The 14491-nt window shown below is 33.8% G+C and overlaps 1 protein-coding gene across 1 annotated transcript in view; it reads right to left on the reverse strand.

Annotated features, from left to right (window-relative positions):
- Positions 1-2592: 2592 nt before the first annotated feature.
- LOC145263579 (peptidylglycine alpha-hydroxylating monooxygenase-like) overlaps positions 2593-14491 on the reverse strand; it is a 167090-nt gene continuing 155191 nt past the window's right edge. The window contains exon 11 of the mRNA XM_080120425.1: positions 2593-2903. Coding sequence (XP_079976551.1) covers positions 2693-2903 — 211 coding nt within the window. The 3' untranslated portion in view covers positions 2593-2692. The remainder of the gene's footprint in view (positions 2904-14491) is intronic.

Below are 14491 nucleotides of genomic sequence, written 5' to 3' on the forward strand. Positions count from 1 at the left end.
CCTGGTCACGGCACCAATTGTGACCGTGTACGTGACCTTACACGACCTTAACCCTCTGATCGCGGCCCAGTTATGATTTTAACCCTGGGTCGATGCCCAATTATGACTATCCTAGTCACCGGGTAATTAATTATGTCGACTGCGCAACCAGGTCTGCCAACCGTTGGTACGTCGCGTCACCCAGTGAGTCCTCGTCAAGGCGTTGGAGGACTCTTCTCAGTTGCACGGTCCTCAAGGCCTGTTCTTCTTGATCGTCTAGTTGGTCGTCCTGTTGACTGGGTGTTCGTTGACGGGAACGGGGTCACAAGTGGCAAGTAAAAGAAATAAAGTTACATGGAACAACAGCACATCAGCAAACAAACTCCGGAGGTTGGTTGATATATAATGTATTTAGGAAATTCATAAATGATTATCTACAGACGTATGTATAATTGAAAATTAAATGGAAGCAAGCAATTAGATTTGTGAATGAGCTTCTTGTTGTTGAAATACTCGGTCGGAGTCGCGGACCGTTGTAATTATCATTAAGGTGTTCTGGCTGGTCTCTTCCTAGGTCCTCTGAATTCTATTAAGTTGCAAATTGAGCTCTCTCGCGACCAGCGAGGGGGAGAGAGAAGTTGGGTGGCTGGGTTCCTCTGCCGAGACCTTTTGTCTCTGTCTCTCCAAAGATCTCTCTCTGTCTTCTCTCTTCTTCTATCTCCTTCTATCTAATTAAATCGAGTTTTACAGATCTTATATAGTAAAACCCTTGAATAATGACGACGCCTATGTTTGTCTTCGACCAATCACATTGATTGATAACAATCCACCTGATTCCTTCTCATTGGTCAATTTGGCCTGTGGCAGGTATTATTTTTCCGACCCCAATTTCCAAAATCAAATTGACTCCTCCCCAACTTGCCTGACCCCGCCTTCTCGATAATGGTTTTTTCCATATTATCAACTGATAATCAGAGGAAATATTATTTTTTAGCTTGTAATAGATCACCAGCTTTCATCTATTTAAAGATATCCGTTTGATCTTCTTTCCCCTTTGAATTATTTGTTTTGTAAAAACATCCATGTGATTTTTAAAAGAAATATTCTTTACATGTCAGAATTCCCCTTAGCGCCCAAAGCAATTTGCCAAAAGACATTTTTAGATAATTCATATCGAAAAACAATTCATGTCGAACCTTGGGCTGACGTCATTAATTCTTTTATCAGGCCTGATCTGTTTCGTGTGTGTGTGTGTTTCTCAGATCAAAAACGATCCAACATTTCACCTGTCAAACAACACATTTCAAGCCGACCGACATTTCCAATCTCTGTTTCGGAATATTTTGTGTTGGCTCGTTTAGTTCAAATGCGAGCGTATTTTGGTTAAAAAATGTTTCGCTTTGAAGTTTAGCATGCGATTTCTATTTTTATCCCCCGACCGTATGGTATCTCAACAACAAGATTTCGACACATAAAAATATTAACTAAAAAAAAAAATCATTTTTTTTTTCTGTAATCGGTGTTCGCCCGGGATTGAATATTACATTCAACACAAAAAAACTTCACATCGACCCTACTGATTTGATGTGGCCCCTCTTTTGTGTTATATATTTCCAATTTTTTTATTTATTATATTTCCAATTTTTTTCATTGTACTTAATGAGAAATGTTATGTTGTTTCCCAACCTCTTTTACTTTGATTAGTGATTGACATATTCAAGCAGTTGTTCAGTTACTGGTCAAGCCCAAGTCAACATTATGAAAATCCAAATCAGTATGTGCAAGAGTACCGAAATTTCCACTTTTTTGCTAGTTACTATGTTTGAAAGAAGTGATCTCACAGGAAGTCTCATGTCAATGTGAAAACTTGTCATTTTGGCCTCGACATAATCAAGCATGTTTAGATTTTCCTTGCTTTTCCTGCAGGGAAACGAGGAAAAGAAAGACTAGTATTCTGCAGTTTAACATGTGAAACTTGTGTAACGTAATTTCCTGCCTTAAAGAATGCAAAAGTAACCAAACTAAACTTGAATTATTCACTCAGTTTTGTGAAGATTAGGAAGTTTACAAAATGAACAAATGGAAATTCTTGACTTTGAAGCTGAATACTGATCAGTTTGTCATTCATTTGTGCTTGATGAAGAGCTTCTTGTGCCATCCCACAATATCTATTGAAGAATTGCCACAGAAGCTTTCCTTAAACCATACAACTAGTTCTCATCTTCAACAATTTAGAGAGGTTTTAAAGCTCGGAAATGAGGAATTGTCTGAAAAACCTTTTAAAGTTGAAGCTGAATAGTTGTATAATTTGAAGAAAGCTTAATTGCTACTTTAAATCTCGTAGGATGTTTCTATTCTAATCAGCCATTCACATTCAATCTTGCGTTATGACACCTTTTGAAAGTGGATTTCGAAACGATATATTTTTGTTCAAACGTTGCTTTGTGAGTGAAGTTAGGTATGATGAAAATGTCTAGAAGCCTTAAAATAAGAGAAGACTCACTGACTGACAGATATCCATCGTGCCTCTATGATCTAGAAATGGAGCTAGAGGTCATTTACTGCTTTATCCACACATATATTTAGAATCAAGAATATAATGACTTGAAAATATTAAATCTATGACACGGTTTTATTCATATCGTATTTACAGAAAAGGATTCCCATGAACAATCATTAGACAACCGTCAAGTTGTTTATTGTATAACAGCCTTTAATATTCTCGCTTTTTCAAATGGAATGGTTTGATAAGTTTTGCATAACCTTCCTTGTCTGGTAGCGTTGAATCACTGGGCACATCTGTTCTGTTCCAATGGTAAGTCTGAGCATCCAAACCACACACAACCTGTGAGTATAAGTTGGATGAAGCGTTGGGGATGCCGTAGAATATGTAAAAATCGCACATCTGATCCTCGTGATGGAATCTGAAGAAATCGATATAGGAAAATATAAATATGGGGGAAAATGATATTATCAGAAGCAAAAGAGGAAGGAAATTTAAAGAATTATAACGCATTATGTCATCCTTTTAGTTCAAACATTTAAGTTTGAAGTGAAAAATGAGTTTTTAAAATGAATTTAATTTGGCAAATAAAAAGACAAAATGCTAAATTTTTCACTCGAATCCACCCCTTTCTCGTTTTCTCTGTCTCCTTCCAGCTATGCATTAGTCTTACTGCTTGTGGTCTTATTTTCTTTGGTTCATAATGGACTATTTTCTTTCTTAACTTTGATTGTCACAAAAGTGCAGGTGATAGAAGCAACAAAAGTGAGGAGGGCATTCACATGACATACAGAGAGGGTGATAGTGATAGATAAATTCACGTGACATACAGAGAGGGTGATAGTGATAGATAAATTCATGTGACATACAGAGAGGGTGATAGTGATAGATAAATTCACATGACATACAGAGACGGTGATAGTGATAGATAAATTCACATGACATACAGAGAGGGTGATAGTGATAGATAAATTCATGTGACATACAGAGAGGGTGATAGTGATAGATAAATTCACGTGACATACAGAGAGGGTGATAGTGATAGATAAATTCACATGACATACAGAGACGGTGATAGTGATAGATAAATTCACGTGACATACAGAGAGGGTGATAGTGATAGATAAATTCACGTGACATACAGAGAGGGTGATAGTGATAGATAAATTCACGTGACATACAGAGACGGTGATAGTGATAGATAAATTCACGTGACATACAGAGACGGTGATAGTGATAGATAAATTCACGTGACATACAGAGAGGGTGATAGTGATAGATAAATTCACGTGACATACAGAGAGGGTGATAGTGATAGATAAATTCATGTGACATACAGAGAGGGTGATAGTGATAGATAAATTCATGTGACATACAGAGAGGGTGATAGTGATAGATAAATTCATGTGACATACAGAGAGGGTGATAGTGATAGATAAATTCATGTGACATACAGAGAGGGTGATAGTGATAGATAAATTCACGTGACATACAGAGAGGGTGATAGTGATAGATAAATTCACGTGACATACAGAGAGGGTGATAGTGATAGATAAATTCACGTGACATACAGAGAGGGTGATAGTGATAGATAAATTCACGTGACATACAGAGACGGTGATAGTGATAGATAAATTCACGTGACATACAGAGAGGGTGATAGTGATAGATAAATTCACGTGACATACAGAGACGGTGATAGTGATAGATAAATTCATGTGACATACAGAGAGGGTGATAGTGATAGATAAATTCACGTGACATACAGAGAGGGTGATAGTGATAGATAAATTCACGTGACATACAGAGACGGTGATAGTGATAGATAAATTCACGTGACATACAGAGACGGTGATAGTGATAGATAAATTCACATGACATACAGAGAGGGTGATAGTGATAGATAAATTCACGTGACATACAGAGAGGGTGATAGTGATAGATAAATTCACGTGACATACAGAGACGGTGATAGTGATAGATAAATTCACGTGACATACAGAGACGGTGATAGTGATAGATAAATTCACGTGACATACAGAGAGGGTGATAGTGATAGATAAATTCACGTGACATACAGAGACGGTGATAGTGATAGATAAATTCACGTGACATACAGAGAGGGTGATAGTGATAGATAAATTCACGTGACATACAGAGAGGGTGATAGTGATAGATAAATTCACGTGACATACAGAGACGGTGATAGTGATAGATAAATTCATGTGACATACAGAGACGGTGATAGTGATAGATAAATTCATGTGACATACAGAGACGGTGATAGTGATAGATAAATTCACGTGACATACAGAGACGGTGATAGTGATAGATAAATTCATGTGACATACAGAGACAGTGATAGTGATAGATAAATTCATGTGACATACAGAGAGGGTGATAGTGATAGATAAATTCACGTGACATACAGAGACGGTGATAGTGATAGATAAATTCACGTGACATACAGAGACGGTGATAGTGATAGATAAATTCATGTGACATACAGAGACGGTGATAGTGATAGATAAATTCATGTGACATACAGAGAGGGTGATAGTGATAGATAAATTCACGTGACATACAGAGAGGGTGATAGTGAAAGATAAATTCACGTGACATACAGAGACGGTGATAGTGATAGATAAATTCACGTGACATACAGAGACGGTGATAGTGATAGATAAATTCACGTAACATACAGAGACGGTGATAGTGATAGATAAATTCACGTGACATACAGAGACGGTGATAGTGATAGATAAATTCACATGACATACAGAGAGGGTGATAGTGATAGATAAATTCACGTGACATACAGAGAGGGTGATAGTGATAGATAAATTCACGTGACATACAGAGAGGGTGATAGTGATAGATAAATTCACGTGACATACAGAGAGGGTGATAGTGATAGATAAATTCACGTGACATACAGAGACGGTGATAGTGATAGATAAATTCACGTCACATACAGAGAGGGTGATAGTGATAGATAAATTCACGTGACATACAGAGAGGGTGATAGTGATAGATAAATTCATGTGACATACAGAGAGGGTGATAGTGATAGATAAATTCATGTGACATACAGAGAGGGTGATTGTGATAGATAAATTCATGTGACATACAGAGAGGGTGATAGTGATAGATAAATTCATGTGACATACAAATAGGGTGATAGTGATAGATAAATTCACGTGACATACAGAGAGGGTGATAGTGATAGATAAATTCACGTGACATACAGAGACGGTGATAGTGATAGATAAATTCACGTGACATACAGAGAGGGTGATAGTGATAGATAAATTCACGTGACATACAGAGAGGGTGATAGTGATAGATAAATTCATGTGACATACAGAGAGGGTGATTGTGATAGATAAATTCACGTGACATACAGAGAGGGTGATAGTGATAGATAAATTCACGTGACATACAGAGAGGGTGATAGTGATAGATAAATTCACATGACATACAGAGACGGTGATAGTGATAGATAAATTCACGTGACATACAGAGAGGGTGATAGTGATAGATAAATTCACGTGACATACAGAGAGGGTGATAGTGATAGATAAATTAATGTGACATACAGAGACGGTGATAGTGATAGATAAATTCATGTGACATACAGTGACGGTGATAGTGATAGATAAATTCACGTGACATACAGAGACGGTGATAGTGATAGATAAATTCACGTGACATACAGAGACGGTGATAGTGATAGATAAATTCACGTGACATACAGAGAGGGTGATAGTGATAGATAAATTCACGTGACATACAGAGAGGGTGATAGTGATAGATAAATTCACGTGACATACAGTGACGGTGATAGTGATAGATAAATTCACGTGACATACAGAGAGGGTGATAGTGATAGATAAATTCACGTGACATACAGAGAGGGTGATAGTGATAGATAAATTCATGTGACATACAGAGAGGGTGATAGTGATAGATAAATTCACGTGACATACAGAGACGGTGATAGTGATAGATAAATTCACGTGACATACAGAGAGGGTGATAGTGATAGATAAATTCATGTGACATACAGAGAGGGTGATAGTGATAGATAAATTCACGTGACATACAGAGAGGGTGATAGTGATAGATAAATTCACGTGACATACAGAGAGGGTGATAGTGATAGATAAATTCACGTGACATACAGAGAGGGTGATAGTGATAGATAAATTCACGTGACATACAGAGAGGGTGATAGTGATAGATAAATTCACGTGACATACAGAGACGGTGATAGTGATAGATAAATTCACGTAACATACAGAGAGGGTGATAGTGATAGATAAATTCACGTGACATACAGAGAGGGTGATAGTGATAGATAAATTCACGTGACATACAGAGAGGGTGATAGTGATAGATAAATTCACGTGACATACAGAGACGGTGATAGTGATAGATAAATTCATGTGACATACAGAGACGGTGATAGTGATAGATAAATTCATGTGACATACAGAGAGGGTGATAGTGATAGATAAATTCACGTGACATACAGAGAGGGTGATAGTGATAGATAAATTCATGTGACATACAGAGAGGGTGATAGTGATAGATAAATTCATGTGACATACAGAGAGGGTGATAGTGATAGATAAATTCACGTGACATACAGAGACGGTGATAGTGATAGATAAATTCACGTGACATACAGAGAGGGTGATAGTGATAGATAAATTCATGTGACATACAGAGACGGTGATAGTGATAGATAAATTCATGTGACATACAGAGAGGGTGATAGTGATAGATAAATTCATGTGACATACAGAGAGGGTGATAGTGATAGATAAATTCATGTGACATACAGAGAGGGTGATAGTGATAGATAAATTCACGTGACATACAGAGACGGTGATAGTGATAGATAAATTCATGTGACATACAGAGAGGGTGATAGTGATAGATAAATTCACGTGACATACAGAGAGGGTGATAGTGATAGATAAATTCATGTGACATACAGAGAGGGTGATAGTGATAGATAAATTCATGTGACATACAGAGACGGTGATAGTGATAGATAAATTCATGTGACATACAGAGACGGTGATAGTGATAGATAAATTCACATGACATACAGAGACGGTGATAGTGATAGATAAATTCACGTGACATACAGAGAGGGTGATAGTGATAGATAAATTCACGTGACATACAGAGAGGGTGATAGTGATAGATAAATTCATGTGACATACAGAGAGGGTGATAGTGATAGATAAATTCATGTGACATACAGAGAGGGTGATAGTGATAGACAAATTCATGTGACATACAGAGAGGGTGATAGTGATAGATAAATTCACATGACATACAGTGACGGTGATAGTGATAGATAAATTCACGTGACATACAGAGACGGTGATAGTGATAGATAAATGCAGTAAAAGATGGGTCACTTTGTAAGTTAATTGCAAATTAAGGTTTATTTGAACAATTCAAATTATTTGTTTTAAACAAAGCTGAATCTCAGAATTAAATAATATTTTAGTATGTGATAATGTGATAATGTCTATTTTAGTATAGAAAAATGTTTTATGGAAACAAATGTTGTTCAAGTCATTTTTTAATAATAAGACAGAAATATGTCTGATTTGAAATTGCTGTCATCGCTAGTGAGGGTCAGGTTGGTACAGATTGCAATAAACAGCCCTGCACAATTCATTTTAGTTACAGATTTGTAGTCAGCCCTCCTCATTTTGCAAAGGCACTAGGGTCAGGTTTTGCATACAGTACCTGGTATTTCTCTATGGTTACCCATCTGAAGATGAAGATCAGAATGCTTTTCCAGAAACCAATGTTATATCGTTATAAAGTTAGATATGTTTACAGATTTGTAAGTACAAACCAATCATTTTTAATTTTGGAACACATCTGCTAGGCATAAGGGATCGTAATGTGGCCTATATTTAGTTTTATGAAATAAAGATGAAAAAAGGGTAGAATTTCTTGGTGTAAATTTCTGATTTTTGTAAAATTTTCACAATATAGGGACAAGAGGCTTGCCTTTTTTCTGTTGTTCTTGGCCTTCAGCCGGGATCAAAGTGTAGTATCTGTTCTGCAGATGCTGCACTTAAAATAATTTGTACCAGTCAATGGAGGAGAAACCCTCTATACTGGGACAATTATTATTTTTGGTAACCAGAGTGCCCCCTTTTTGCCTACTTTTAGGGGAGCTGGTTTTTACCCCACATTAAAAACGGCCTTGTGCCTAATTTGTTTGTAGGGGAAGCAAATAAATACAATATAGGGACAAGACATCAATTAATATTTCCCAAATTTCTGTTTCTTGGAAATTATCAAAACATTTTTTAGGGCGCATAATAATATGGACACAATTTTCCATTTGAAAATTTTAAATATCATTAAATTGCATTAAGCAAATTTAAATATCATTAAATTGCATTAAGCAAATTTAAATATCCTTAAATTGCATTAAGCAAATTAAAATATCATTAAATTGCATTAAGCAAATTAAAATATCATTAAATTGCATTAAGTAAATTTAAATATCATTAAATTGCATTAAGCAAATTTAAATATCATTAAATTGCATTAAGCAAATTAAAATAGCATTAAATTGCATTAAGCAAATTAAAATAGCATTAAATTGCATTAAGCAAATTAAAATATCATTAAATTGCATTAATCAAGATTCTTTGAATTTCACTTTATTCTTTAGACCTAATAAGCTTAAGCTTTAAATTTTAAACATTTTCTAGAATTAAAATCGTAATGGATTTTGATAAAAAAATAGAATAAGGATTCTAGACATACATCTTGAGTTTAATCTTTGTATGAAAACATAAAAGTGGTGTAAAACTTATGTTTGAGGAATTCATTTTGACTGTATCTTTTATTAATTAATAATACTAATATATATATATATATATATATATATATATATATATATATATATATCTATTAGTGACGAGACGATATATATATATTAATATATATATATATATATATATATATTAACTTTATAAATGTATATATATATATATATATATATATATATATATATATATATATATTAGTGACGAGACGATATATATATATATATATACACAAATATATATTAACTTTATTAATATATATATATATTAGTGATAAGACGATGTCTATATATATAAATTTTATTTATATATACATATATATAAATTTTATTTATATATATATATATAAGTGATAAGATGATTATATATATATATATATATATATATATATATATATATATATATATATATCTGGCGGAGATAATTTTATAAATATTAATTCTTTAATATTTATAATTTACTTTAATTTTACCATCTTGGATCATTTTGGTAAATTCAATTGTAATTTTCATTTTATAGTGTGTGTGATAAGATGATGTCTATATATATATATATATATATATATATATATATATATATATATATATATTAATTTTATTAATATATATATATATATTAGTGATAAGACGATGTCTATATATATATATATATATTAATTTTATTAATATATATATATTAATTTTATTAATATATATATATTAATTTTATTAATATATATATATATATATATTAACTTTATTAATAAATATATATATATATATATTAATTTTATTAATATATATATGTATATATATATATATATATTAGTGATAAGACGATGTATATATATATATATATATATATATATATATATACTAATTTTATTAATATATATTATTAGAGTTGGGAAGATTAATCGGAAAAATCGGAACTTTTTGTGGTATTGGTATCAGAATTGGACAAATTATAGTCTAATTTACGATTCCAAACCGATTCTTTAAAATGTTTAAATAAAAATTGACACCAGCACAAATTTTTTTTTTTTTTTCTGTTAGAAGTTGTTCAACTGAGAAGGGCTCATGAATGAGTTATAAAATCTCATTTACAAATTTAATATTGATTAGTAGAGTTTAATTTATTTTATTTATTGGTCGTTTATAACTTGCCTATTGTCTTTGTAATCGTTTCACATCTATTTGCTAAAATGTCTATGTGCCCTCATCCTGGAGTTCATATGATTATTAACAAGTTTTAAATGCTCTGGGCGAGGCGGGGGGGGGGGGGTAAATTTCGTTAGCGTCAGCTGTACATTGGGATGTTTGTCATTGGCTTCTGAAATAATTAAAGTTTAATGACACCTTTTTGGACACAAGGAAATCCTCAGACTCTCCAAATCTAATTTAATTTGTTTTTATTAGTTTTTATTGTAAGCAAAGTAAATATTCACTTGCCTATTTAATAATACAGATTTAAAAAAAGCTTTTCACACCTATTTGATAACTGGTCATATGGGGTCTATTAGAGACTTTGGACTTTAATATCAAAGATTTAACATGTTTGGAATTTTTTTTCTGGTGCTGGTTTTGTAGAATCAATGTTTCCTTATATTTTGTTTCGTTTCATGAAAATCTCACAAGTTTATTAAAACTTTGGAAGAGCAAACACTGAGAAGTTTGTTAACTTAAAAAATAAAAAATCTTTCATTTACATTTAAAATTCCCAAAACATATGAGATTTTACTTTTTTAAGCGATTGTGTGTGAGCATACTGAAACATTAATTTAGAATTTAGAATGGGGGTTCAGTTGTGCATATAAATATAATGTAAACTGATCCCATTTCGGTACATAATAACTTTTTAAGCAGTTAAGTAATTTTTACCACAAATTTTAAGGCAGATCAGCAAAATCATAAAATCACATGTAATTGCTATATTTTTTGTATTGCCACCCGTACTTAGGGTTAGTAGTAGGAAAGGAACATGGCTTTTATGACTTTTAACAATACTATATATTAATATGATAGCGTGTGTATTATTTATTCTGTGTGTCACGATTACATCTGAGGTACTATTGCTTAATTATCGATTCCCATTTCTAATAATAAATAATCTTACCAAAAATTCTTCATAAATTTTGGTTTTGGTTTCGATTATAGTTGATAGAACTTCAGTGATCCAGTTTGTTTTTAAATAATTTTATCAAGAATTCTTTATAAAATTTGGTTTCGGTTTCGATTATAGCTGAAGTATATATTTTTGTATTTTTGAAAGCGCAAACTTTATAATATATAAAAATCGATAGAACATTAACTCTATAATAATATATACGAAATCTGCAAGAATTAAAATATATTTAAGTGTACTTAACAACTTGGCTAAACCGGGCCTCCTTGCTAGCTTAGATAAATACTTTTGCAGTTTTAACAAGAGTTACAATAATATCAGAGCATTTCTATTTACACCATCAATACCAACACCAATATATTACATATGAATGAGTTCCCTGTGGAATTTTCACAGGTCCCGCTAGTTGTTATTATTTGCATCTCGTTTTTGTTTTGTTTTTTTACAGCAAAGCAAATTAATAACCCGCTAAATTTATATATAATTAAAATAAAATTTAAACATTCATAAAAGGAAGGCACATAATAGTTAACGGAGCCCAACTCTCCATGTTAAAAATGGTTTTCTAAATAGTAACATTATTATTTAGAAATTCGTTCGTAACAATGGGGGGGGCGTTGTTAATATTTTGTTCTTACATCATTTTCTCATTTTACCTATCAATCGTCGACTATTTTCAACTGTTTATGAAAACTTTCAAGTAGCATGTTGCATACTAACGATGAGCTGATACAAGGGGTGTGCAATAAGTAATGCCCCTGACCCACTTCCAGTTGTCTGATCTAGCTGAAATTTTGCATGTGCAATGATTTATATCTCTATGGGTTGTGTGGCAAATTACAGCTCTGAACTAATTGTGGTTTCTGTTTTACAGGTGTTTGAACTGAGTTAGGTGTGAAATGGAGCCTGTTAAATATCGAGCAGTGATCCGGTTTTTGTATTTGAAAGGACGCTCACCACAGGAGACTTTTGATGAAATGAAAGAAACTTATGGTGATAATGCCCCATCATATGACCTTGTAAAACGCTGGAATTGTGAATTTAAACATGGCCGGAAGTCTGTGGAAATAGCTCCCAGACCTGGTCGCCCCCCTTCTGCAATTGATGAGGCATCTGTACATCAAGTTGAGGCTGCCATTTTGGAATATTGGTGCATTACTATTTGCCAAATAGCCCAAGATGTCAAGATTAGTACAGGGACTGTGGAAACTATTATTCATGACCATATGCATAAGGTGTCTGCCAGATGGATTCCCAGGTTGCTCACATTATTCCAGAAGTGAGGACGCGTCGAGTGCTCAAGGATGAATTTGGAAGTGTGCCAAGAAGATGAGTCAAAGTTTTTCGAAAGACTGATTACACAGGATGAAACCTGGGTCCATAACTATGATCCAGAGACCAAAGCCCAGTCAATGCAGTGGAAGCATTTGGACTCACCACCTCCAAAGAAGGCAAGGGTGCAGCCCTCCGCTGGCAAGGTCATGCTCGCAGTCTTCTGAGACCAGGACGGAGTAGTGATGACAGATTTCCTGACAAAGGCTACCACAATTACAGGAGCCTATTATGCTTCACTTTTGAGGAAATTAAGGGAAGTTATCAAAATCAAGAGGTGGGGCAAGATCAGCAAAGGTACCCTCCTCCTTCAGGACAACGCTCTGGTCCACAACTGGCATGTCGCCAGATCAGAAGCACGGGCGTGTGGTTATGAAATTTTCCCCCATTCTGCCTACTCTGCTGACCTTGCACCCTCTGACTTTCACCTCTTCCAACCATGAAGTTGTTTTTGAAAGGAAAGCGTTTCCCAGATGATGCAGCCTTGATTTCTGAAGTCATGTCGTGGTTGAAGGACCAACCTGGGGTTTTCTACAAAAACGGTCTCCAGAGCTGCATCAAACGATGGAAGAAATGCATAACTCTGGGTGGTTCCTATGTAGAGAAAGACTAATAACTGTGCCAAGTTTTGTTGCTCTACTGTTATGGGAAGTAGGTCAGGGGCATTACTTATTGCATGCTCCTTGTACAATTTGGTTTTGTTTAAAATCAAAATAAACCTTTTGTTGTCTTTCAATTTGCAGTACATTACAAGGAAAACATTTTGAGAAAAATATACCCGGAAATTACCAGGGGATTTATGTAATAATTTGAAAATTTATGAAAAACAAAACAACAACAAAAAAACCCAAATATCTAATTAAATATTATAGATATTAAAAGAATTGGAATCGGAAATTTAGAATGGAATTGGTAATTGGATCGGAATCTGGAAAAATTTTTGGAATCGTCCCACCACTATTAGTGATGAGATGATTTCAATATATATATATATATATATATGTATATGTATGTGTGTCTGGGTGTTAAGAGGAGCTTTTTCCGACAGTATTGAGCTTTTTCTATCCTCTTGATAAGTTTCTGTCAAAGATATACTCCTAATAACCCACTCACATCATATAAACACACACACATACATACATATATTTATATATAATCATATATTGTATCCTTGTAAATGTACTATTCTAACTATTATGCATAAAATTATGTGAGATGTAAAATACAGAATATATTGGGATGAGGGATAAATGGGTTCGGGAAGAGGACAGACTGCTGTAGCTATATAAAAAGGATGTAGTAAGCAAAGTGGGTTAGGATGTTGCAGCTATAATGCGAGCTTACAAGGCTGATAAAAGGTGTTGTCTCTCTCCTCAATGAAACGCACATATATATATGAGGTACAAAATGTATAAATACATTTAAACAAAATTGGCAGAATAATCTCCAAGACCCTTTCATCTAGTCAGGAGAAAATCAATAGTTTTAAATGGATGAGAAATATTAGTGATGACAATAAATAGCACAAAGAGAAAATTAAAACAATTAAAATTAATTTAATTCAATATTTGTTTAAAAGTGGTTAAAAAAAGGCACAATAATGTATTTTTATTTTGTCTTTTAGTGTATACTAGCGGGGGGGGGGGTAAAATATAAAAAAAGTTTTGGTAGGCGAGTATGAGGATCGAACCCGAAC

This window comes from Euprymna scolopes, chromosome 39 (assembly GCF_053919585.1).
Source record: "Euprymna scolopes isolate OS-2025 chromosome 39, ASM5391958v1, whole genome shotgun sequence".
Taxonomy (NCBI): domain Eukaryota; kingdom Metazoa; phylum Mollusca; class Cephalopoda; order Sepiida; family Sepiolidae; genus Euprymna; species Euprymna scolopes.